A 26,359-nucleotide genomic window follows, 5' to 3' on the forward strand; every position below is an offset into this window, starting at 1 on the left:
CCTTGTCATGGGGAAACGAGAGGCAACAGTCCCAAAATCGAACATAAAAAACAAAAAAAAAACCAACAAAAAAGTCAGGAAGGCAGCTGAGGGCTGTCCCAGCACGCCTGAGGCAGTGGGTCTCCGTGGCGTGGTGGCTACTGTCACTCGACAAGGAGCTGGATCCCGGGTTAAGCACGATCCTGTCGCAGGATCTCACTGCAGGGTGGCAGGAATCAGCCACGGCAACGTGAGCGGTATCCTCAGTGTGAAAGGATGGAGACCGGCGTTTTCCTACCCACGGGAAAGGCTATAAACCAGCCTTAACAAAAAATCCAAGACAAAACAAAGTGTCGGTTTGGTTTTTTTTTCCCCTGGAGCAAACCACTTTTTTGGCTGTGAAAAAAAAAAACAAAACAAAATAAAAATAAAATCTCCATAGTTGGTCTTCCTCGTGGCGGCAAAGGGTGGTGAAGAGTTTTGGCCCCGATCCCCCTGTCCCCACGTAGGGATGCTTCAGTCTGGACAGCGATGGCATATCTGCGGTGTCGGCTCGGACGCAGCCCTTGGCGTCAGCGGGGCCCTGATCCCGCAGGCACCGATGCTCCTCCATAACTCTGCTCCCGTGCTTAGTCCCGCAGGTTACTGTTCTTTTTTTTTTTGGGAGGGGGAAGCATGTCTCCCCCCCTCTTACAGTTAAGCCCTCCAGGTTGCAGGTTTTGAGGCGAAGTTTTCCAAGGAGTAAAAGCCACTTCCGTGCACACACTCGCTTGCACACACGCACGTGCACAAAGGCTTCCACACCTGGATGGACAACAGTCAGAGTTCCGCTTGTCGAAAAAGATTTCTGACCTCCCGTTCGAGAGGAACTGGACGGAGAAGGGTATCTTTTCTTTTTTGGATGATTTCTTCTTGAAGTCCACGAATATTTTTAAGGGGTTATTCGTGCCGTTGCAAGGGCTGTGTTTCCCTCCCCGGCTCATCTCCAGACACGAAACCAGCAGTCCCAACTCCTCCTCCTGACCTGTCGAAATCTGCCTGGATCCGGGGCGGTCGTTTGAGACTGAAGTCAAGTCAAGTCGACTCAAGTGAGTCCCAGCGTGTGGGCAGGAGACTCTGGAGGACTGCGGCGACGAGGGGGGAACGCTGATGGCTGCAAGGTTTTCTCTCGAGATCCTTTAGAAAATGACTGGCTAACCCAAAAAAAAAAAAAAAAAAATTAACCCACCCAAAACCCGTACTGGAAAATCACCAACTCGGAGAGCTTCCTACATCGGGGCGGCCTCTGCTCATGGCAGGGGGGGCACGGGTGGCACTGGGGAGAGGTGCGGGATGGCAGAGCGGCCGCGGCTGGTTTGTCTCTGGCTCTGTCCTTTCCTTGCTGAGTCCTTGTTGTCAAGAGGCTGCTGTAGATTCCGAGTCCTCAGTTTCTTCAGGATTTGTTTTTCTCCTTTCTTTTCTTATTTCTTTTCTTATTTCTTTTCTTATTTCTTTTCTTTGCTTTTCTTTGCTTTTCTTTTCTCTTTTCCTTTCTTTTCTCTCTTTTTGCTTTTCGCTTTTCCTTTCTTTTCTCTCTTTTTGCTTTTCCTTTCTTTACTTCTTTCTTTCCCTTTCTCTTTTTTCCCTTTTCCTTCTTTTCTCTTTTTTTTTTTTCCTTCCTTTCTCTTTTTTCTTTTCCTTTCTTTTTTTCTTCTTACATGAGATGAAAGGAATCGGAGTCCCGGGGCGCGGGGAGGTGCAGAGGGGAGGGTGGAAGGGAGCCTGGGTAGGTAGTGATGGGGTGGAGGGAGGGGATGCGACTTCACTCCACGTTGCTGCTGTCGAACGCGTGGCACTGCAGGTCTCCACTCAGGTAGTCAGTCCCCGGCAGCTTCATGCCGTATTTGTCCACGCACCAACACAACCCACGCTTCCGGCCTCGGGAGGGCTTGCACTAGGGAGACACCCAAGGGCAAAGATCAGGAGGTGGCCACCAGCCGCTGTGCGCTTTGCCCCTTTCACCCCAGTGATGCAATCCCCTGGGTAGGACCTAGCTTCTGCTCTCTGCTTTCAGCACATCTCCATCCCCGCTGCTACCCCTGCCTGGGGCTCTCTGACTTTTCCTCCTCCCACGCCACCTCCTTCAGGATGCTCTCCTCAGGTCAGATGGCACTCGGAGCCATCAGCAAGGCCACCCACCGCCAAACATGCCTGGAGATGCTCACAGCAACTTCCCCACCAGCCCAGCAGAGGAAAAACCTCCATCCTTTCCATCCAGGGCAGCAGACCTTCCCTGTGTGGGACACATCCCTCCCTGGGGCTCTTTCTTACCTGCTTCCTCTTGTAGAAGCCCTTCCGGTCACAGTTGGGCAGGTGGACAGCACGGGGGACCATCCGCTGGCTGCTCTTGAGCTCCTGCAGGGATGCCTCCATGTGCCTGCGGCAGGGGCCCTGCAAGTGGGGAAAAGATGGAGCGTGAAGAGGGGAGCACCACTCAGCAAATCTCCAGCTGCAAATGCCCCCAGGTCCCCTGTCCCCTCCCACCGGCACTTGCTCCCCAGAGTTGAGGCGAAGGCACCTACCAGCTCAAACTCTTGCCGGAGCTCAGGGATGACAACACGGGGGTGCGCCGTGTTCTCGGCCATGCCCACAAACTTGGCCAGGGTCAGCTTCTTCCGGCGGTCCTTCTTCAGGGCCTCAGCCTTCATGTCGGAGAGGCGCCCATGCTTGGGCCGGTAGGCCTTGGGTGGGTAGGTCTCCTCTGTCATCTCCGACGTGGTCGGCTCCTCATGCTCTCGGGACTCCCGTTCTGGAAGGGAAGCAGTACCAAGCCATCAGGTCTCCGTGAGCTGACTGGGGCTTGCTTTTGCATGGAGAACCTCTGGCCTGGCCCCAGAGGACATCATCAGGCAGGATAGGAACAAATGACCAAAGAAAGCCCTTTCTCAGCAGCTGCCTACAGCCCTGTCTTTATCCCGCTGTGTGGTACTTGGCATGGCTTTTGTGCGACCCCTGAGCTCAGGACAGGAAGGTGTCTGAGGGCATGGAGAGTTGGGGGTCAGGATGGGCTCCTACATAAAAGGCTAACATCATTTGTGGTGTGTCAGTGGAGAAGGACTGGCGGGAGGGTCATCCCACACCCAGAAAGAAGCAGTTGACACACAAAATGTGGCAGAGAAGGCCGTGTTTAACCATGGTGAGAGGATTAAGTGACAAATTCACACCCCGCCCTGCCTTACAGATGCAAAGCCAGGCATGCTTGAAGATGAGACAACTCCAAAGTCAAGATCAATCTCACAGCAAAGCCATCATGCAGCTGGGCAGACACTTGGACAGCGATGCCGAAGACGTGGCTCACAAGCGCACGGATCTCAAGGGTCCTCAGCCTGCAGCCCCATGCTCACGGGACCGAACCAGCCCCCATCCGCTGGCACGCACCGAGCAGCTGGCAAAGCCCGGTGTAACGCTGCCGAGCGGTGCTGCCCGACCGCAGCTGCCACCGGTAGTACTGACAGCAAGGGAGGAGCACGTTAGGCTCTGCCCATGGCAGTCGGCTTCCTATAGACCCTCCAGATCGCCCCAGTGTGACCTGTGCGGGCAGGATGCAGTCAGGAGCGGTTATATATAGGAGCGAGCTGGTGACAGTCTAAACTTAGATGACTTGTGACATTTCGTACAGCCACTGGAGTGAAAAAGGGTTATTTCTGGATTAAATTTGAACAGAGTTTAAAGCTCTTGAGGCTCCCGGCCTCCCAGTCCCAGGTTCCTAGCAGCCCTGCGCTGATGCCAGGTTTGTGCTGGGGTCAGTGGTCAGGCACAGGGGGAACCCACCACGGTGGGAGGAAAAGTGTCACAGCGGCTGAAATCCCTCCCTGCACGGTGACTCCTGCGACCTCAATGCCAGTGAACGTGGCTCATCCCCTCCTGCAACCCTACGGTGAAGGTAGCAGGGCACCAATTTTGCCCCTCCTTGCAACATCACTGCTGGGACAAAAGAAAAAGGCTCAGGAAGAAAATAAAAGTGGATAAACCTCCCTACAACAAGGCAAACAGGAGTTCTCTTGCAGACCAGCAGCTCCCTGGAGCTCAGATGCACCCCAGGGAGGAGGAGGATCTCTCTGCTCCATCAGGCTGCCCAGGGGTGCCCGGGGGACACCCGACAAGCAGGGACGGACGCACTGCTCAGCGGCAGATGGCAGCACCAGCCTGTCACACACACACCCAGCAGGGTGGCCTTGGAGGTGGCCAAGGGTACAGGCTGCTCACTGGACCCCCAAGCCTGCCATGGGGCTGCCAGTTTCCCCTCCCTCCTTCACAAGGCGGACCTGCCCTCTCCCAGCAAAACCGGAAAGTTTTCTACGGCCACTTACTTATTAAAGCAGCCCTTTTTTTTTCTATTACCACAAGAACAGAGCTGGGTGAGCATCCCAGACCCGGCACCATCCTAACTGCCCACAGCAACGTAATGACCCCATGCACCACCCCAGGACTCGCACGTATCCCCAGGGTGAGATCCTCTCGGCACTTTCCCCCCAGTGATGTTCTTATGTTTGTTTGGTTTTTTTCTTGTTGCAGGACTCAGAGGCCCCCACAGGTTGGGGCTCCTCTATTATAAAGGGATGATAGACAAGGGAGAGGGAAGAAATTGATTAAATTGGGAAAGATCTTGTCCCCCAGGGAATGGCACTGAACAAGTGCAGTAGAAGAGCATCCTTTGCCACGAAGATGTTGTGGCAATCCGAGGTCTGAAAGGAGACCGGAGACATCCGCAGTGACTAAGCCCTTCCACAGCAATGAAACACGCTGTGATCTGTCCCAGGAATCCCCTCTGGCACTCACTGCCAGGGCCAGACATGGCAAAGCCAGGTCATCTCCCTGGGCTGCCCTACGGTAATTAAGGGGAGGGGGGAACTCACACCGGTGCAGGCAACCCTACAATAACGCAAGAGGGGCACAGCTCATTACCTCTGCAATAACAAACAAGAGGCACAGCTACCTGGGCAAACCTAAAACAACAAACAGACAGGACAAGGCAGTGAGGATTCAGGCAGAAGAACAGCACGGGGCGTCCAGTCCCCTGGACTGGTTGTGCAACGGGTGTTTGCAGCAGCTCAGCCTGCTCACATCGTCAGCAGCTTCAGCCTCTGCAAACACCTTGTTCCTCCGCTTCCTGCAAGCTGGCAGCGGGCTGGGAGCTGGGGACTAATGTGGAGCCCTTTCAGCAAGGGGAGGTGGGAGCCACGGGAGCTCAGTGCTCGGCAGAGGGAGCTGAGGGGTGGCATGCTTGGAAAGCTGCCCAGCTCCCAGCTCAAGTCCAGCTCTTGCAGGGCCGAAAAAGCTCCTGGAACTGACTCCCTTCAACCTCCCTGGCACGTGGGGGTCCCTGCTCAAGTAGCGATATGACAAGGGATGGCCGTGGTAGGGCTCCTCCAACTGCCACTCAGCAGTGGTGTCCAGTGAGAACCCCATGCATGCCTTGGAGGGATTCCTTTCCTCCACCCTCTGGTGACTTTTAGCCTAATTTCCTCCAGCAACAAGGCTGAAGCAGTCCCTGCTCATGCACCTGACTAGCTGTTCCCTAATTCGATACTAACGAGCCAATTTTGACAAACTGAAGGGCAACGGTCTCTGACACACAAACTCCTGACAAGCTCCAGGCAGCTGGTGAGGGACCTTCCTGGTGCCAACGTGAGAGGGAAAGGCAGAGCCGGGGCAGGCAGCACCCATGTGCCCCCCCTCCTTCGCCTCCTGGCTGGCTCATCCACATCAACCTGCAGCCACCCGCTGCAGCTGGGACCAGACACCCACCTCAGCATCTCCAGAGCCCCCGCACCTGCCTGCTCATCCTCACCCACCAGCTGGTTCGTTAACCTCATCTGCCATCCTGGGCTGGCTCGTGGCAGGCAGCATTGGCACCGCTGTGCGTCTGCTCTGGAGGAGACGCTGGCAGGAGCAACGCCCAATTTCCCCGAATGAGCCCTAATTGTGCCTGTCTGAGACTCAGGAAGGAGGCTGGAGTTCCTCCTCCCTCGCTGTCAGGATCTGGCCCGCTGCACAGCCCCTTCCCGCCTACTCTCATCCTCCTTGCCAACCCGGCGATTGGGTTTCAGGCAGGCAGCCGTTTGCAGAGGCAGAGGGTGCTGCATCTCCATATGTCAGCTCTGGGAGCAAGCCATAGGCAGGAATACCCTACTCACACTGTTCCCAGCCGGGGGACAGTGGGATGCAGGAGGTGGGTGGCTCTCACATCTCCATCCCTTCTCCCCACTCCTCAGGAGGAGATGACCTCTCAGCAGAGGTCCCAGGTGAATGACATGCAGGTGAATGACATTGCTGGTGAGCTGAGGATGCCTGGCTAGTCTGGAGGTGACACCTGGGCTGTAGCCATCTCAAGGGGATGTTGACCCTACAGCCAGGGCAGGAGACTGAACTCAACTCAGAGCCACCCCATGGCTCCGTGTCTTGTCCTGGTGCTGCAGTGCCTGTGGAGGACCCAGGGAAACAGCGGCAAGCATCTGAAGATGCTCCTGACACAGGTCAGGCCTGAAGAGCTGTGCTGTTGATGTCCTACGCGATGCAGGGTCCCATGAGCCCTGGGAGGCAGAAAATACCCATAGCAAAGCGTGGACCTCTGCCTCGGGGCTGAGGGCTTAGTGTCTTCTGGGAGAGGGAGCTCCATAGCAGGAGCCATTTCCAACCCTTTCACCCTGCCCCTACAAAAGGGACATGGAGTAGCAAAGTACCAGGCATGGTTTCCGGGAAGCTGCAAATTGCTCCTGTCCATCTGCCTGCTGTCCTTGACAGACATCGCCCAGAGCAGCCCATGTACCTTCCTGCACCTGGGCCAAAACCCAGCCTGGGTGCTTCTGTGCTCCAGACGTTTTGGATGCGTGTGAGGTCCCCACAGGGTGGGGATGTGGGAACATCACCTCCCTGCCTGCTGACATGACAGAGAGGAGCAGGAAGCTTTTTCCAAATCACTAGGAGGCTTGAATTTTCCTAACACATTTTCATCAGTTTCTGGCAGGACAGTAGGAAAAGTATCTATTGACCGCTGCTAATGATCCGTGCTTGTACATCCACAGCCCACTGCTAGAGGACTTGCTGTCCTGTTCAAAATCCCCCCAAAAAGCCACATGCACCTAAGAAGAACAAGCACAACCATAGCACAACCTTGCTAAACAGCCCTCTTGATTATTATCATCATTATTATTATTTAAAGCATGAGCACAACATAATACACCCCTTAAGCAGGAAAGTGTTGAAGAAAGACTTAAAGGGGATCTCAGTTAAACTTCTAGCATAGGAACGACAGCAAATGTCGCTGGTGGAGACCTTGAGAAGTTGCCCAGTTCTTCCTCTGCCCCGAGACTGGGCCATCTCTGTTCAGAGATGCTCAGTGCAAGACGGAAATTAAGGCTTACATCACCCAGGGCTGAAACATCGCTAGTTACGGAGCAGCAAGTGTCTCCCACTGAACAGCACAGGGCAACACTGCACAATGTCTCTGCTCTCACTGGAGGAGTATTTACCCCCAGGATGAAGTGCCACCTTCCAGTATACCCATGAAGGGAATATCCTCAGCTGCAGGACATCATGAGTGACCCCTCCACCCTGCTTTTCCAATGGGCTCCTTGTGATTTTGCGCCCTGGTGGCAGCTGTCTTTGGAAGACTCCAGTTTCTGTCCCATCGCTGCTTACAACATGGCATTTTCCAAACCTGGCTGCGTGATCTCTGACACCTTGGCTTTCTTTCTGAGGGGAGGGACAACATCTTGGGATAAGACACCTAGGCAGCTCATGCCGACAACAGAGAAGGGAGAAAATCATGGGAGAGGCTGGCCGAGTGAGGGAGGGATTTTTCTGCAGTTCCCATCGATCGCAACCCCGAAGCGCTAATCAGAGCCAGATCCAGACACTCCCTCCGAGCTTCACCCATAACAACAGCTCCCCAGCACAAACAGCTCCAGACTCCTATCTACGGCGGCTCCATTATCTGCCCAGCCCCACGCCAGCTTCTTACGCTTTCCTGACGGACTTTACACGCACACGCAGGCAGAGGCAATGATTGCTGAAATCGATGCTTGTCTTCTTCCCTGTACCTGCTGGTGGGACGGGATCCTCCCATTGCTCCTTTCTCTCCCATCCTTTATGCTGCTGGTTCTTGCTGGGCAACACAAAGCAGCTTCCCTGGGCTCCTTGTGGCTGGGAGACGAGGAGCATCGGTGCTGTCCCTGAAACAGGGGCCCTATCAAACTGCACGTTAGAGATGTACCTATTTTTCTTCAGACTGGATCTTACACAGGAAGTCTGTGCCCAAGTCCCTGGCTGGTAAAAAAACCCATCGTGCATTGCCCCCAGCTGTCCCCCCAACTTGTCCCCACTCCAGAGGTGCCTGACCTACGCCGAAACCTCCTGGGATGGGCAGGCAAGTTCCACCCCAGCCTGGACTTCCACCTGTGACCATGACAGGAAAATCAAAATCCCCCCCTCCTGGTCAGTGCAAAGGGACAGCTGCTGTGCTTGCATCCCTGAAATGCAGGCAGGGAAGGGAAAATGCAGACAGGGAAGGGATGCAGAGCGAGGAGGGTCATCTCATCTCGCGCCCTTTGGCAGCTGGAGAGCACAACTGAGCAAAAGCATTCCTGAGCTCCCCGGAGGCTGCCGGCATCAGCCCAGACTGAAGGGAGCACTCACCGCCCTAACGAAGAACAGCCCGTTTATGTTCCTGTCGCAGGCACAACCCCCTCACAGCGTGGCGGTGAGCGACCCCCAGCCCCTCGTCACAGCCCCACAAGGGTGGGCAGCAGAGCCGGCTCAGGCGCGATGCCCGGGGCCAGGGTCACTGCTCCGGACCACCGCCCCGGTGAAGTCAGGCGGTGATCTCAGGCGGCCGCCCAGCCCGAGGCCGTCTGGCACCCACTGGAGGAGAAGCAGCCAGGGCCTGGGATGCAGGCTCGGGCCAGTCCCTCTGCTAGCCCAGGGCGTTGCCTGCCAGAGAGCCAGCTGCAATGTGCCTTGGACTTTCGACGAACTTTTGTGCTCTGGTGGGGACTCAACGGTGGGCCGGCGCGGCTGGTCTGGTGGGGACTGGCGAGGGAGCATGCTGGTGATGCTCGCAGGCGATGAGAGACTGGGAGGAGATACCAGCCACACACCGAGATGGACCGAAAAACAGCAGCCCTGCTTGGACTGCCACCCCACCTCCCTCGAGTCCCAGCAATGCACAACAGGCATTTACGACAGATCTGTGTCAAATAACGCACGTCTGCTCGCACAGAGGTGTTGGGGCTTTGCTGGATGGCTCAACTCCATGTCTAAGTCATTGCAGAGATGCTGCACCCTCCAAATTGTGACCAGACCCATCACTTGGCCTCGGTGCCGATTTTAGGGTGGAACGACATATCTCTAGAGGCTCCAGTCTCTCCTCCTGTGACTCCAATGGTCTCACTTAGGCCTCCGAACGTCTGAAGTTAAGAAAGATAAAGCGCACTACCTCTTCAGGACTGGTCCCCTTGCAGCCTGTGGTGCAGCTGTCATGGGCAGCAGCACCAAACTCTTTTATAAGCATAGGAGCAGTAGTGAGAAAACCCAGATCCTATTTCCTTCACTGGGAATTAGGTATCTCAACAGCTGCCAAAGGCAGCAAATCCCTTTTGTGATTTTCGGAGTGTGGAAGGAAGTCTTTAGCAGCCAAAGCATCGTGGAGCATCCACAAAAACACCCACTCTGCCCCACCATGCCCAGTCCCCTACCAAAGACGTATGATCAGAGTCCAAATAGTCCACGGCCCAAAAGCCACACGAGGTTTTGGAAGAGAGCTCTGGGGTATCCCAGTAGGTTAAATCCCTGTGACACCATGGTGAAAGTTGCTGGGATCTCACTCTCTTGTCCCACAGAGACACCTTTAAGGAGAAGGATATCGATCAGTGGGACCATGCTCAGAGAAGAGATAGAAAAGCAGACAGAGGGCTGGAAGAACTCAACCCTAGGTTAAGATTTATCTCCATTTTATTAAGCCAAGGCCCATTAGGATGCTTGGGAACAGCTCAGGAATACCTGAAGAGCCTCGGAGAGCGGGGATGGATGGCAGAGAGATGTGCTATACTGTGGCCTTTTTTTTTTTTAGTTATTGTTTGGGCTTTGCTGAACTAGCCTGGAAGACCAGCTCTTTCTCATGAGATTTTTGTCTCCTCAGCAGAAACCTGCGGATGCAGATTCTGCTGCATCAGCCAGGGCTCACCTGCAGAGCGTGAATATCAGGTGCTTGGGCTGCCCCCAGGTTCACATAGGATTCATGGGAAAGGGAGATCATCATCCTGATGACCTCGGTGTCCTCATACAGAGCTGGATGGGGGAGAAATGCAGCTCAGCGTGTGGGAAAGGAGCTCTCAAGGGAACCAGCTCGTGTTTTGGTCTGCTCTGGAAGCGCAGTGCCTATCTATAGGAACGGATCTCTGGGTCAGCACCACTTCTCTGCAGTGCCAGCAAGTGCCGCGGAGGTGGGAGAGGTACAGCTATGGGAACCTGAACCGTAAGGATGGATCGGTGTTGCTGCGTGCCAAATGATACTTTCCTGAGCTGCCCTTCCTTGCTGCAGCCACAAAATAAAACTCCCTGGGAGCAACTCTCTAGAGCAAGGAAAAAAGCAGGTTTAGAGATGGGGAGCTCCATGATGGGAAGCTCCTTCCCTACACGTTGCTAGCTGTTAGTTCAGCAGGCTCCAAGCATCTGTGCTGTGCTGGAAGAGCCAAGCTTGGGCATTAGCTGAGGGCTGGGCTGGTTCTGACCTGGGATGTACAAGCAAGGACTGGGGCTCACTGTTGTCTTTGACCTGTCTCTTTCTCTCCAGAGGGGTCCTGAATCTGGCTACAGTTAGTTCCCAACAGGGGCTTGGGAGCTAGCAATGGATATACAGGACACACCAAGTTCAGGTGAAGGTCTGGGCCTGTGGTGGACAGGCAGCGTGGCCAGAGACTCGAGGTTCTCAGCAACAAATATTTCGGTGCAAGAGGGAACTCAAAATGCCTAACCAGTAAAAATGTTGGGAAACTTTCCAGAGTTTCTCCCTCCGGTAAGATGATGAACAAACATCCATCCATTACAATTAAATGATGCCGACGCGCGCCATCTTGCAAAATTGCAGGCACGCTGTTTCTAGATAGCTGCTTGTATCAGCCTGACATTTCCTGAACAAAGTTATCTTCCAGGGAACTGAACTGGCAAGTGGAGGGGAAGGAAGTATTTCAGGATTAGATTTACATCAAGAAGCTCCTGTTGCTGATGCACTGATGATAGGAAGATAAAACATATTTCCTTCACATCATCTGGAGACTACAGATGTTCCCCATTCCATATGCTGAAACTGCAGAAGAAGCTGTGAGCTGAACTGAAGAATGACCCAGAGAAATCTAAATAAATCATCTTTCAATATCATAGTGACCAAGACATATTTTTCCTTCCTGGAAAGGATGAAATCATTCAGTCTTTCTTAGTCTTGCATCTTTTCCAACAAAGCCACCCTAGCAGCAGATTCCATTGGTTGTAATAAAGGCAGCAAAAAGCTCACCAGTCTGCCAAGGAGCCAAGAGCAGAAAAGAGCAAAGAAGGGAAGAAAACTGCATGACAGTCTCTGCCTAACTGTCAGGAAAGGTGAGGAAAATCTAAAGTATCTCCTGACAAGCACCATTTAATTGTTTACCAGCACTTTCTCCATGGGGTTTATCTGTGGCAAAAAGACAGGAAAACCCTTCCTAGAAAACAAACACATTTTCCAGTCTTCTGAATGAAAACAAAAGGGTGCGACCTGCTCATCTGACCACTAGGTGGGAAAGGATCACCTGAAAAAAATCTCACCATGTATTTAGGAATGAAGGAGGTATGTTAGGTTGGAAGAGAAGCCTAATAGCATCCATCAACTATCATTATTTTATGAGAAAGAAGGGGACACAGGAGGACTTTTTGGATGAAGGTAGCTCAACAGCAGTGGTGGAGCAAACGTCACTAGGGAGGAAGAGTAGGTAGCTTTGCCCCCTTGACTATGTGGGGCCTGTCTCCAAAACTCAGCTGAATGCAGGTGTCAATATACACAAGGTATTAAGAAACCTGGACTTGAAATCAGGATGCTGATACTATTTTGATCACTGACACCCAAACGTGACAAACCATAGAGCCAGGTGCTAAGGCAGCCTTAGAAAGAGAACTATAATCAGGAAGAGCGTTGCTGGCGGCCATCAAAAGCTGGGATATCACTGTGAATATTGTCTCATTTTACACTGAGAATGATGTGCAATTAAGAGGAAACCTCTATACTAAAGAAGATGATCCCGAGAAGAGGATGTCCTACCAGAAATGTAGCCACTACCGTTTATGCTAAGCTCTCTGGCCTGCTTGTGGATGAAGGTGGCTTTTGCCTTTTAGTCAGGGTTTCAAATCTGATTTAGTTTGACACCAAGCACAAGCTTTTAACAACTGGCTTATGGGAACTGAATCTGGTAGAGGCTGCTCCCGCTGCAGGCTGGTGGTCTCCATCACAAGATCCATCCTCACTTATGTTATTGAAGGTCTCTGTCACCCTCAACAGCAGCCAGGAACTGGAAGAGCCAAGAAAGCCAAATCCTTTGCCCGCCCCAGAGAAAGGCGAAGGCACATCAGGTGGAGCCTGCAGATGCAGACGGATGTGTCAGGTGCTGGATGAGAACTGGTCCAACACCACAAGTATTTCAGGCGTGCAGCTGTGATTGCAACCTCCAGTCTTGCCTGGATTAATTTCTAGGCCTTCAGTCTGACTTTCACAGTTCTGTCTCAAACCAGATGGAGAAGATCTGTGAGATCATCCATTGCTCATCTCTGTGTCAGCACCGGATGACACATTGTCACATGTACCGTCCGACCTGACTTTTACGAGCTCCAAGTGATGAAATTTGCACCTCTGCCCTCAGGACTTACTTCTGCTTTCTTAATGGCTCCTTCCCTCGCAAAGCCTTCGCCTGGAGTAGGCCTGGCCATTACTTAATCTCTCAGTCCACCTAAGTAGTACCACAAAAAAAGTACCAGAAGTTTGATGTTCACACTCTGATGATATCGATAAGCAGAAAGCTTGCCCAAGCTTGATCCTAACGGATGACTCTTGCTTCTCCTAGCCATTTTCCTCCCTACACTGTATTCCCATTGCATACACTAACCAAATCCCTTTGGACCAATGTGATGCAAAGATACTTTGCGGCGTTAAAAAAATATCACAGGTCCCTTGATGGAGCCAAGGGTGCAGACGTCCATTTTGGGGTCTGAAACTCCAAGAAAGACAACTGATCACCCTTTGCCACAGGTCTGGAGCCTGTCTGGAATGACAAAATCCCTGTTGCATTTCATTGTTTATCCTGCAACCTCAAGCCACCTCTGCTATTACAAAACCAAACAACTGAACACTGAACTGGTTATGAAATGATGCGGTAAATGTCACCCACTTCTGCTATTTCTTCAGGAAAGCAGAAGTCACAAGTGACTGTATGTCACCTTGTGTTTAGACATTATTAAGATGTATTAAGACATACATGTGGCTGTGGCAGCACCATAATTCACTGATGGACATGTATAAGACATGCAGTCCCTCCCTAATAAAACTTTTATTTTTCAGCATCTCCTTTAAATTAAAAAGTGAAAGCCAGGTTCCATAGTTGTTCACTGGCTTATTTAATTACCAGATTTCCATAATTTGTCCAACACATAACATCTGATTTCTTAAGCATGAATAATAAATGGCTCTGTTGATTTAATTGTCTGCAGAGGATGAATCCCATCTGAATTTGGAAAAAGAAAATATTTCTACTGGTTTTCTACAAATAGAATTATGACTATTGGCCAGCTTTGCCCTCCACGTTACCTTTAAGATACATTCCCTCTCTTGTTTAGCTAGGGGATCATTTCCTTAAGTATCTGTCAGGATTACCTTCTTGCCCTTAAATAGCAACCAGACCAGTTATCTCCATCAACATAACAATTATCTCCATCAGTGAGCCAGCTGTGTCCATCCAACAAGCAAACAAACCAAACTGCAATAACAGCCCTCAAGGCAGGCAGCTGCTAAGAGCTTTCCAGTCCTACTGAAGCCAACAGCGTCTTCAGCTTTGGCCTCACACTCCTTCCAGGATGGATGTCGTGGCTCCCACGAAGGGGATTAGGTGCCTGAAAGCCTGTGAAGCTCTGGGCCTAGCAAAGAGGTGCTCAGCATCTTGCAGGATCAAGCCCTGCCAGGCTAATAGGGAACCGTGTGCCAGTTTGCTGTGGCGGGTATTGACACCCCCTTTCCACATTCTGTGTGAAAGAGGTGGTACCAAAAGGTACAAGGCACAAGGAAAAATTATGGGAATATCAGAGGGGTCTGGAGAATGAGGGCAATAGTGAGAGCAAGGCTTTATGCAAACATGCATAAGAAATGCCCACTGACTCCACAGTCATAAATTGAAGATGCCTCCTCAAGGTTTAGTCTGTTGTCCAGAGTCTCTCTGCAGCCAAGGAGGCTTGGACCTTCCCGCAGGTATAGCCTAAGGCAAGTGTAGTCTCCCAGCCAGAAGCTGACGGTTAAAAGACATGGACTGATGGGAGTTAGCACATTTGTCCTGGAAACATCATAAACAAACAGGAGATCCACTAAAACATGCTGAGAAATGGCTTCCTTGAGAGCAAATTTGCCCACATGAAACAACCAACAGTCCCAAATTTCTGCAAACCCATTACGTTGGCTTCCGATGGGATTGACTGCAAGCCGTGGATTGACATAAACACTAAGGGGGTCTGTGACCCACGGGCAACCCTGGACATCGGCCCGGGGAGACCCAGCATGGGGGCTTTCATTAAATGTGCCTGGGGGGTCCAGGTCTTAGAGGACTGCAGCACGTGGGCCAGCGTTCCCTCTCTTCCTCGCCAGCAGAGCGTCCTCATGCTTTTGGCCACACCTGTCCTGAGGATAAGCAGATAATACCTGTCTTTTTACCTGCAAAAATATCTCATTACAAATGACTAGGAGGTTACTATGCTGTCTGACAGTGAGTTCACACAGGCCAAACTCTTTGGATCATCCTTGACCTCTGCATGCACCATGTCTTCAGGTCCTGCGGCCTTCTCCTCCTCAACGCTGGAGGTTGTTTCTCCTGCCCTCAGCTTGCCACATTTCAGCAAATTTGCCATCTTTTCCCGATTCGGTTCTTCTTTCACACTTTCCCGAAGGCCGGTTGTTGCTGCCTGAGCAAAGAGAAGTTTGCGGGGTCCCGGCGCACCCATCTCCTCTACCGATGCCACCAGGCACCACTGCCCCCGAACACGTGTCCTCCAGCCCTGCCATGCGACAGGAGGACCAGCTGCCCTCTGCAAGCCACAACCTACCCGCACCTTCATTGGGATATCTCTCGGGGTTTTTTAACTAACGTAGACTTCATCCATCCAGAAAATACAACCCTCCTCCAAACGCGGCGGGAGAGTTCGGATCCACGCAGCTGGCTGGGAGGAATATCTTGCCTCTGTCTCCTTCCTTGCCTCCCCTTGTTTGATATGCTCACCTGCTGCACCTCATTTCTCAGCCCTCAGTGGGAGGATAGAGTGAGCCGGTCTGTACGCCAATATCTGATCTTGACGGCAAAATACCGATGTGCCAGTCATTAGCAGCTAAGAGAGGTTTGTGTGTGCTGCCTGGAAACCGTTCTGCCCCCGGAGACAAAAATGCTCCGTGTGTGTGTTTGCACACATTAAATGTTTGTGCAGGCGTGCGTGGGCATGCGAACACGTGTATCTTCCTTGGGCATATTAATCCTGCTGCTCTGCAGCCCACATCGAGGGGCAGGTGTGCTCCAGCCAAATTCTGCTTTTATGTCCCACCTTGAATTTGCACTACTAAGTGCTTGGTAAAAAAACCAGGCAGGATCTGCTGCGCCACGGGCCCTTTTATCTCCCCTGTGACTTAGCACAGGTGAAACGAGCTGCAACTGTTCTTAGTGGCTTGCCCCGCTGAGCAGGGGAGGACAAGGCCCGGAGGGGCTGAGGTTCCTGCCCCCCTTCCCAGGCTGCTCCCAGGCTTTCCAGTTTGGGTGAAGAGTGCTGGGAACCACCAGCGCGATCACAGCTCCTGCAGCTGCTCCTACATCTGCGACGCCTTTCGATCCAGCCCGGGTAAAACTTCCAGCGGACGTTAGGAGGAAGCAGAGCACTGCGCTCCGTGCGAGGCAGTGCCCGCTCGCTGCTGCTTCTCCTCTCCTTCTTCCCCGGCTTCCCTGACCCACGTATGCCAAACTACGCGACCAAAAGAAACCAGGGGCCGTCCCGAGGCTGGCACAAAACGTACCCGACCTCTCCTACCCCTCTCTTCCGAGCCTGACGGGACACCTCACCCCGCAGTCATGCAGACGCTTCCAGTCTCACACGGCTGTGCTCACGCCACCGACGTGCCAAAGCCGCGACGGTCATCTGGGCACAGGATGCCGGTGCTTAAATATCGAGAGGAGGAGGCACGCAGCCTTCCTCCAGCATCCCTCAGGTTTGCAGAGGGTCCGGTTTTAAGGCCAGCCCCTGTTCTCCGCTGCGGCGGTGCGGGCTCTGGAGGGGCTCCCTCCGTCCACCTGGAGCGGGTCCAGTGCTGTGCCGGGGCTGGGGACCAGCTCTATCACTCATGCACACACGCACGCACGCACGCACAGAGCCACGTCTTTTCTCTGGTGAACTCTGCTGGCACCCGGCAGGAATTTCATTTGGATCAACTACTTAATATTCTCCCTCCTGCCTTAGAAACCAGGCTGCCGAAAAATCTTTCCAGCCAAGGCCCCTCCTTTCCTGTTTGAACCACCCCATCCCTCCCTCCCCCGTACTCACACACAGCAGAAACCCGGCTCTCTTGCTGGCACCTGATGGATTTCACCCGCTTTTTTTTTTTTTTTTTAATATATTGTTATTGTTGTTGAAACTTCAGATCAAAAGAAAAATGGAGATTTTCCTGTTTCGGATCCGAGGCTTTGCAGGCCTGTTGCTACTAGCTTTCCCCTTGACAACTCGGGAGCTGCTTGGCACAAAGGACCTGCTGCTCGCTCGCACCAGCCGGGTCCCTCCCGGAGCCACACGTGTTTGCCAGCCAGCATGTCCCAAGCTCCCACAATCCCTGCCCTAACCCTCATCCTTGCCCTGGACCTGGGCATGGCGCCACCCACCTTCCCCATCGCTCGCCCCTGAAGCCCCGCATCCCTGAACGGGGAGCAGAAGAGCGCGGGAAGGAGAAATGCAGGGGAGGGTGGGGGGATGGAGTATGCTGGGGAGGGATAAAGGACTGCACCAAACAAGAGCCGCAGGAAACTTGGGCTCGGCAGCACTCCTCCTCCGCCTGCTTCCAGCTGACGCAGCAAAGACGATTTTCTTAGGGCTAATTCTGCAGCTCCCCCCTTTCCCCTCCTGGTTATCGTTGGCTCACGGTTTCGTGAGGAAACTTGCCAAGTCTTGCTCGCTTTCTAGAAAGACAGCAGGAATGAGAGAGGTGAAGGAAATATCCAACAACCTTTGTTTTTCCACAAGCCTTTTTAGGGCAGCAGGCTCCAATCTGTGCCCTCCGCTCCCCGGCGCTCGGCCTGACCTTGCTGGCTCAGCAGGAGGAAGTCTGGCGGGAGCACGGGGGAGAAAAAAGGAAAGACGTGGTGCATTTCAAAGGAAACCTAACCGAAACAGAGAAAACCCAGAATTCTGCAGCCGGTGCCATAAATGAAGTTCATTCATGGTTTTTTTACCAGGAACAGTCAATTACAGCCACGATGTTTGGCTTTTGGTAAAGGACTGCGTCTGGCTGTTGTGCCAGGAAGGACTGCAGGGACCGTCCCCTCAGTACCTACACATCCGTCTACTTAAAACGAGCCTTACCAAAGACCTTTAATTCCACACTTGCCTTCCTTTCCGACCTCTCAGCAAACCAGAAGCACATTCCACCCACTAGCTCTAGCATTTCTCGGTACCGCTATGCCCAGCTTACAGATGGGGAAACTGAGGCACGGTACCCGGGAGCATCCTATCCCCAGGGGAGACAGCTGGTCTAGAGGAGAGCCAAGCCTGGCCTCCCAGCCTTGGGCTCTTGGAATACGGCTTGCTGCGTCTCCACCTCGGCTATAAGGAGGAAAGCATCTGCGATTTTCAACTCAGCCAGCGCAAGAGCAGAAATAGATAGAAATGCAGTTTGATCTAGTCCTCGCCGCTGTCACATAGTTTATTTTGCAGAGTGCTGATTCTTTCTCAGCGGTTCGCAGCTCAGGGCCAATTTTGGTCATTGATAGATGGGAGGGCCAGGCCAGCTTCCCCAGCGCACGGTCCCTGCACTGCTGGCCAAACTGGCAGAGGCCAGCAAGTTCAAGTCAAACTTCATTTCTTTCCTTGCCCCGTTGCTTAGGAACACGCCTATGAAAATATACTTTGTTCTCACACGCTACCAGTCGAATGCCAAGAGAGTTTTTTTTCCCCTCTCCCGTCCTCAGGAATTCCTGATTTATTTTTTATTTCTTTTTTGCAATCGCGCAAATCTCAAGAGGAGCCTGCCGGTCTCCTGTGCCTTCCTGCAGCAGCCTTTCCAACACAGGCTCATCTCCCGGCTGTGAACAAAACCCGCCGAAAAGGGTCCCCTGCGGCACCTGGGGAGTCCAAACTGGAAGTGCAGGTGGTGCCGGGGGTGGTGGTTTTGCAACCAACCTGCAACCTCTTTCCTATCCCTCTCCTTGTTCATCCAATGGGTGCTCCCCATCCTAAGGAAAACCAAAAGCAGCGATATGATGAGGGGACCGGCCAAAGTTTTCGTGCAAAGCACCTGCCAAAGGACCAGTTTCCTTGGAAAGAGCGAGGCAGGTGGAACGAACGGAGTTTCACGCTGGGAGCCAAGCGCTGAAGCTTTTTTTCGGGTGTCTTTGGGTGTCATGAGGCACCCTCGGCCCCACTCCCCCAGCGGCCGCTGCCTTTCAGCTGCGGAGCTTTGCCTTCCCCACCACACCGCCTGCCCCCAGCCGGGCACACACACACGCACAGAGTAAATAAACACCGGGAATGACGCGCTCCGGGATACTTCACATAGCTCTGCTGCCGGCGGGTTATTGCCCAGCTTCCTGGGCTTCACGGCAGGAACGCGGCTCCTGGCTTCACCCTCCACTCCCTGCGCGGGTCCCCTCCAAGCCCTGGCCCCCTCCAGCTCCCCTTCACAAAACCATGCTCAGCTTTGCTGTTTCTGCGCCAATTTTAGGGGAGTTTGGTCATTTGTTGTCATTTGGGGGCGAGGGGGGCAGTTATACACACGGAATTTGGTTTTGCTCTGAAGGATGGAGCAAGCACTGCCTGCAAGCAGCAAAGGGGAAAAATAATAAAAGCATCAAGATTTATTAGGTGCTAGAAAGGAGAAACGGATTCCCGTTGCGCGGGTATAAGCAGCAGCTTGCTAACAAGCAAAATGACTTTTTCATGGACCAAAAAAAAAAGTAGGGGGGCTTGTTTCTGGGGTTTTTTTTGCCAAGTGGTTCCCTGGTCCCCTGGACATGCCGACATCCTCCCTGCCTCCCCTTCACGCCGTGGCAGAAACACAGATGTATTTGGATGAAAACAGGGCAAGTCTCCTTGCACAAGCTACGGGATCCAGAAATGGGAGCTTTAACGCGTGCCAAAGTGAAGGAGCGCTTGCTTTCGTGCTTTTGTCACGTGCAAGGTGCAAACATTTCAGAAGCTTGGCTACCACACCAGCCTTCGTGCTTGCTTTTAACCTATTCTTTCTGGTTATTAGCAACACCATCATTATTTATATTGGGTTTTTTTTTTTTTTTTTTGCTTTCACAGATTCCCTGTCCCTAATGCACCTGCACCTGCCTGGGCTAAAACCGGTTGCCCAACAAAGGCGTCCAGCAGCGGGCAGCCAGGAAGAGCAGGCTGCAATCATCGCAAGGAGAAAGCCGGAGGCTGAGCAACAAATCTGGGGGGGGCGGGGGGGCTTTGGGGATGGGGCAGATGGTTACGAGGAGGTGCCCTGCCCTCCCCTGTATCTCAAGCTGCAGAAGCCAGCTTGGGCCCCACAGCAAAGTGGAGGATATGGCGAGAGAAAGAGGTCAGGGAGAGGGTGAAGACAGGGATGCAGGAAAGATGTAAAGGATGCAACTGGGGAAGGACTGGGATGCAGCTGTGACTAAGTGGGTGCATCTGGGAGGTGGGGGAAGAAAAGTTTTCCATCGGGGATGGGACAACCCAAAGGTGATGATGGAAGGCGGGGGGTGAGGGAGGCTGTGAGATGATGCAACAGGAGGTTCAACCAGGACATGGATGGAAAGGAGGATGGGAAAAGTGGCAGGGGGCACGGAAGAGCAGCTAGGGGGATGGAAGAGTACCTGCAAAGATGGAAACGCAGCCGGGGGGGATGGAAGAGCATCCAGAAAGAGAGAAAAGCAACTGGGGCTCGGGGGGTGGAAGAGCAGCTGGAAAGATGGAAAAATAGCTGGAAAGGTGGAAAGGCAATAGGGGGCTGGCGGAGCAGACAGGGGAAGTGGTGGTGGTGGAGAAGCAGTGGGAAAGCAACCAGGGGCTTGGAAAAGGTGCCGGTGGAGGGGAAAGGAATGGGGAAATAGCTGGCAAGATGGAAAAGCAGCCACAGTGTGTGTATGTGCGTGTGTGTGAGAAAAATCAGGCAGAAAGATGGAAAAGTAGCCAGAAAGATGGAAAAGCAGCTGCCGGTGGTGGAGGGGAATGGAAGAGCAGCCGGAAAGGCAGAAAAGCACACAACGGGGGAGGGGGGACGGAAGAGCAGCTGGGGAGGGCGGGGGGGGGGTGGGTATGGAAAAGCCGGCGGAAAGATGGAAAAGTAGCCGGGAAGGCGGAAAAGCAAGCGGGGGCATGGAAGAGCACCTGGGAAGATGGAAAAGCAGCCGGAAGGCTGGGAAAGCAGCCGGGGAGGAGGGGGGGCAGGGAAGAGCAGCCAGTGGGAGGGAGTAGAAAAGCAAGCGGCAAGATGGAAAGGGAGCCGGAAAGGCGGAAAAGCAAGCGGGGGGGTGGTGGAAGAGCACCCGGAAAGAGGGGGAAATGCAGCCGGGAGATGGTGGTGGGGTAGAAAAAAAGCAGGCGGAAAAATGGAAGTGGAGCCGGCAAGGCGGAAAAGATGAGGATGGGGGAAGCCGGAGGGGGTCACCCCGAGGGGGGAAAGATGAGGATGGGGGAAAGATGAGGATGGGGGAAAGATGAGGATGGGGGAAAGATGAGGATGGGGGAAGCGGGGGGGTGGTCATTCAGCGGGAAAGATGAGGATGGGGGAAATACAGGGGGTCACTCCGCGGGAAAGATGAGGAATAGGGAAGCGGGGGGGGATGTGCGTGTGTGTGTCATTCAGCGGGAAAGATGAGGATGGGGGAAGTGCAGGGGGTCACTCCGCGGGAAAGATGAGGAATAGGGCAGCGCGGGGGGGTGGGGGTGTCAGCGCGAAAGATGAGGATGGGGGAAGTGCAGCGGGTCACTCCGCGGGAATGACGAGGATGGGGGAAGCGTGTGTGTGTGTGTGGGGGGGGTGTCAGCGGGAATGACGAGGATGGGGGAAGCGTGTGTGTGTGTGTGTGGGGGGGGTGTCAGCGGGAATGATGAGGATGGGGGAAGCGGAGGGGGGTGCGGGTGTCACTCACCGGCCTTGGCTTGCTCGCGGTAGCTCTTCTCGCTGAGGCAGACGGCCGTGCCGTGGAGCAGGGCGTGCAGCGGCTTCTCCTCGCCCTGCCGGGGCAGGCAGCGCAGCCCGCGGGCGCAGCGCTCGGTGTAGACGCCGCAGGGCTGGCCGGCGGGCAGGGCGCAGGTGAGGCAGCAGCCGCAGCCGGGCTCCTTCACCAGCTCGCAGCCCAGCGGCGGCGGCGGGCAGAGCGACAGGGCTTTGCCGTCGCAGGGCTCGCACTGCACGAAGGAGCCCAGGCAGCGCGACAGCCCCGGGCAGGCGCCCAGCAGCACCAGGAGCCGCAGCAGCATCGCGGCGGGGATGCTGCGGGACGGGGGTGGGGGTGGAAGGGGGAAGCGGGGGGGGGGGGGGGGGGCGGCGGGCGGTGCTTGCTTTCCGCTTGCCCCTTCGGGGGCAAAAAAAAAAAAAAAAAAAAAAATTATAAAAAAAATTTAAAAATTAAAAAAATTTCAAAAAGGGTCGGAAAGCGCAGCCCCTCTTGCAGGCGCCCCACGCTGGGGTTTATTCTCGGGGTGCGAGACCCTCCTGCTTTGCTTTTGGCGTTGGGTTGGGGGGGGCGTCAAGGTTTGCTTTTTGTCTTTTTTTTTCTTTCTTCCCCCCCTCCTCCTTCGTTCAGCTTTTTCTCGCGTCGAAAAGGGGAATTGCGATCCGCGGGCGCGCAAAAAGAGAGGGGAAGGGAAGGAGGGGGAGAAGGGAGAAAAGCCTGCAGGGGTTGCACAGCCTACAGGTTGCAGGGGGAGGCGTGGGGGAGCAGGGGGGTTTGGGGAGGTGGGACGGCGATTTCACACACACACGCACACACAGACACACTCTGGGAGGAGGCAGGTTGGGAAGGGAGCAAAGTTCCTTGAAAACCAGTGTCCTGCTATTAATGCATCAAAGCAGCCGGGGGCGGGGGGGAAGACCGCAGGAGAAGGAAGAAGGGATGCAAAGCTCCCCTTCCCTCTCTCTTCTTCTGCAGGAGGAGAAAAAGTCTCTCCCGACGCAGCGAGCTGCTTGGTATGAAGCAAAGTTGTGTTTCGATCGGCTCTGTTCAACCCTCCCGCTTTCCTCTTCCAAGATTTGCAAAGGCAAAAAAAAAGCGGAAAAAAAAAAGCCAAAAAAAAGGCAAAAATTAAAAAGAAAAGTTTTCTGCAAAGTTGGAGTGTTTTGTTGCAAAGTCTGCAGAGGAGCAGTAAAAAACAGGGGGAAGGGGGGAAAAAAAAAGAAAAGAGAGGAAAAAAAATCCACTTTGTAGATCTCCCAACACTTTTCCCCTGGAGAAGTTTCTAAAGAGACTGAATACTGCAGAACAGGCTGTCTTTTAAATAGACTGCCCCTGGCTGCCTGCCAGCCCCTAGCTGCAATTTGAGATCCCAATGACACCTCAGCTTGACTAGGTGCCAGCAGCGAGGGCCCTATCAGTGCACGCTGGAGCTGGTGGGGGTGGGGATGCACAGCTTCTGACTTCTGGGCTTCAAACCCCGGGCAGTGATCAAGGATAATATTATGAGGAGAGACAGGGGGAGGAGGAGGAGGAGGGGGACGGGGAAGCCGAGGATGGGGAGGGGAAAGGGGAAAGAAGGTGGTGGTGGTGGTGAAGTTCAGATCTTCAAGGTTTAAGAAAAAAAAAAAAAAAAAAGGAGAGAAGTGATTGCAATTGGGTTGCACGGGGCAGCCTGGGCTGCAGGGAGTCCTGGGAGGAAGAGGTCAGGGCTCTGAGTTTGGGGAGGAAGGGGGGAAAGGTTGAGTGAGCAGGGTCTGATCCTGCACGCTGTACCCCTGTGCTGGTGGGGCAGGGACCCCCATCGACTGCCTGGTTAGCTGGAGGGGGGGGGGAGGGGGAGATGGGGACTCACAGGGAGAGGGGAGCCGGTGCACACACCTTCCCATCAGCTCCAAAGGTGAGTGCAGGGGGGGGATGGCTGGAGGCACGCCAGGGAGCCGCTCTCGCCCGCCCTGGTCCGGGGAAGGAGCCTTTGCGCTACAGGGTGCCCAGCTCTCCTCTCCTGCCCCTGGACAAGGGGTGAAAACGCAGTGAGGCTTTGCCCAGTGCCAGGGTGCGCCCTTGACACCCCCAAACAGCAAGGGTTAACGCAGCCGGACAGTGAGCAGGAAGGAGGGCTGGGCTGCTTGTAAGAACTGTGTTAGATTCCTCGTTGGAAAAGTTCGCTGTTGCTTAGGGCATGCCAGAAAACAAGGGGAATTTTGCCATGTGAAGTCCAATTTGCACGTTTTAGCTCATTCTTCTTCTGCCTCTTGCCCTGTACAAAGTGGGGAGGGAGAAGTGAAAAAAAAAAAGAAAAAGCTCCTTGCAATGCTCATCCTCTGTCCTGGACAGCTTGGGGTTTGTTGTCTTTTGTTCCACCGCTGCATTCCTAAGGGTTACAGCTCTCCAGGCCCCTGGTCCTTCGCACTTGCCTCCCTCAGTGCTCATTCATTGCTAGGAGCCGGGAAGCTGGGAAGCATGGCGAAGGGAATCTCCGAAATTGCAGCGTGCAGCCCCGTGGCCCGCCCAGGCAGCTGTGCACAGGGATGTTACACCTGGAGCAGAAGAAGGACGAGCTGAACCCAGCCGGGAGGAACGGCTGAGCCAAGGGGGTGGGAGTTCGCTCGCAAGCACAGGGTTTATCTACCAGGGGAGTTGGAATTTAAAAGGGATCAGCCAATTCTGGGTGAGGTTTACGTGCAATTCAAGTCAGCCCCCCCCTTCCACATATGCACACGCTCCTGCAAAGCCTCATATTCCCCAGGTTTCTTTTTAGATCAGTCATCTGTGCAGCTGCATTGCACGGATTTTGCCACTAGAATGCACCCTTATCTATGGTAAGAGGACGGATGGTTGCTTAAAAGCATTAACTCCTTCTTCTCCAAAATTTCCAAGCTTAAGGCTTTTTTTTTTTTTTTGCACCTCTCAGGTGTTCCTTGTTTTACTGCCTTCCTGCCCCATGTGGAATCTGTAGTAAAGATCAACTCCCTTCTGTCCTTCCCCCTTTTCAAACAAGAAATCCACATTTCTAAGCTTTTTTTTTTTTCCTTTCTACCAAGAGGTTTTCCAGAGGTTTTATTTAATACTACCTGAATCTCTGCTTAGATCACAGTTAACTGCCAAAAAATAGGCACCCTTAAGGTAAGAAAAGCCACCCCCTAGGATTTTATCTAGAAGTGTTTTAAAATGGTTTCTCCAGTTGACACGTGTGACTTTTACAGCATATTAATTGCATCCTGCCCCTAATTTTTATGAGAATCTGCTGCCACTCTGAATGGGCGCTTTGCAGAAAATCGCACTGGGCAGAAAGCGAGGACTGTTCACCTGGAGATCTGGAAGTACTTTGTGAGAGGGTTTAGGGCAGGGGAGAATTTGCTTTCCTCATTCTCTCCTCCACCCCTTAAGAAACAGTGTGCGCCGTATATTAATACCTGGTATGGAGACAGCGAGAGCATCTAGAGGGGTGGAGGGGAGGTTTCACTCCCACTCCAACCTGCAAGACGCAAAATGGTGAGGTGTGTAGAGAACTGCCTCCATGGAGCCCAGCTGCAAGCCCTGGCACAGGAGGCTTAGGCACGGCTGGATCACCACAGGGCAGAGATCCTGTGAGGAATCCCTGGGGAAGCTGCTCTAATTCAGGTCCGTCTGGGAGCTTTCTCGTGGGCTTTCAGAGGAGGCCAAAATCCAGGTAGTGTGAAGCTGTCTAGTGGCCACCCTCATTTCACTCCTACGCTGTGCTGTGAGGACCTTCATCCACAAAAGCACGCCTGGAAACAGAGTCATATCCTCCACCAGAAGCCATGGGATGTGCCCTGATGGTGGATTTTCTCCCACTTTATGAAAGTAGCCTCAGCCATGGGGATCTTGGGGCTAGCACCTTCATCGAACCACTGGGCCCAACAGTCAGGATGGAGTTGCAGGTGAACGCCTGGTCCATGCTCCTCGCTTTGCGCTGTCTTTTTGATATCTTTTGCTGGTACTCCAAAAAAACCCCACTGCCCTGGGAGAGCAACAGCGCGGTGTGCAGCACACGGCTGGTCGTGAGCTGTACGAGAGCCTGCAGCTAACAAAGATCACATTTCTCCTGGCTTGTGCTCTTCCAAGGCAGATCACAATCATGTTTTATGTTTATAAGACATGCTTTCTTATTTTGGGGGAGTGAACAGAGAGCATTCAGAGGAAACCAAGGTTTCTATTAGCGTCTTCTAATATAGTTCATTGCTATAGGCTCCATGTGTTACATATGGCTCTGTTGCAAAAAAAAAAAAGGAAATAATTATTTGGAAAGCAGTTACCATTCTTTACATCTCAGATACGTCACACTTCATTACGATACTCTCTGTAATGTGCAAGAGCACTGGCTTTTCTGGGTATGATAAAGAGGATGGAACATATGCTTTAATCAGTTTGGGCTAATCTGTGTGTTTTGGAGGCACTTAGAACATCAAACAAGTTCAGGCAATCTAGAAAGATTAAAAGCTGAATCACAGATACAGGAGTGAGATTCTTTTTTTTCTTCTCCCTCAAGAACCACCGTCCAGTTTGTGTAGATCTGAAACTCATTAGCAAAATAATGCTTATACAGGAGAATGCGTATTTTTTTTTTTTCATGTGCAAGTATTAAAAAACACCAACTTGTTGTGAAATCAGGTGCCTGAAGCATCGTTATGAAAAAAAAAGCCAATATTTCATCCCTGGAGGGAAAAATGACAAAAGTGGAACTGATGGGGCAAGTCTGAGACAGC

General features: G+C 53.1%; 1 protein-coding gene across 1 annotated transcript; it reads right to left on the reverse strand.

Annotated features, from left to right (window-relative positions):
• Positions 1-1,466: 1,466 nt before the first annotated feature.
• On the reverse strand, positions 1,467-21,979 carry IGFBP5 (insulin like growth factor binding protein 5). Its single transcript, XM_054209890.1, has 4 exons — positions 21,606-21,979; positions 2,541-2,767; positions 2,290-2,409; positions 1,467-1,912 (listed from the first exon to the last, which is right to left on the reverse strand). The coding sequence occupies exons 1-4, from the start codon at positions 21,934-21,936 to the stop codon at positions 1,781-1,783; spliced, it is 810 nt and encodes a 269-aa protein (XP_054065865.1). The 5' UTR covers positions 21,937-21,979; the 3' UTR covers positions 1,467-1,780.
• Positions 21,980-26,359: the final 4,380 nt, after the last annotated feature.

This window comes from Rissa tridactyla, chromosome 7 (assembly GCF_028500815.1).
Source record: "Rissa tridactyla isolate bRisTri1 chromosome 7, bRisTri1.patW.cur.20221130, whole genome shotgun sequence".
Classification (NCBI taxonomy): Eukaryota; Metazoa; Chordata; class Aves; order Charadriiformes; family Laridae; genus Rissa; species Rissa tridactyla.

Coding starts and splice junctions, on each gene's coding strand:
- IGFBP5 (XM_054209890.1), bottom strand. CDS start 21,936: ATGCTGCTGCGGCTCCTGGTGCTGCTGGGCGCCTGCCCGGGGCTGTCG. Junction 2,768..21,605: donor CCGCGAGCAAGCCAAGGCCG/GTGAGTGACACC, acceptor CTTCCCTTCCAG/AACGGGAGTCCCGAGAGCAT. Junction 1,913..2,289: donor GCTTCTACAAGAGGAAGCAG/GTAAGAAAGAGC, acceptor GTGTCTCCCTAG/TGCAAGCCCTCCCGAGGCCG.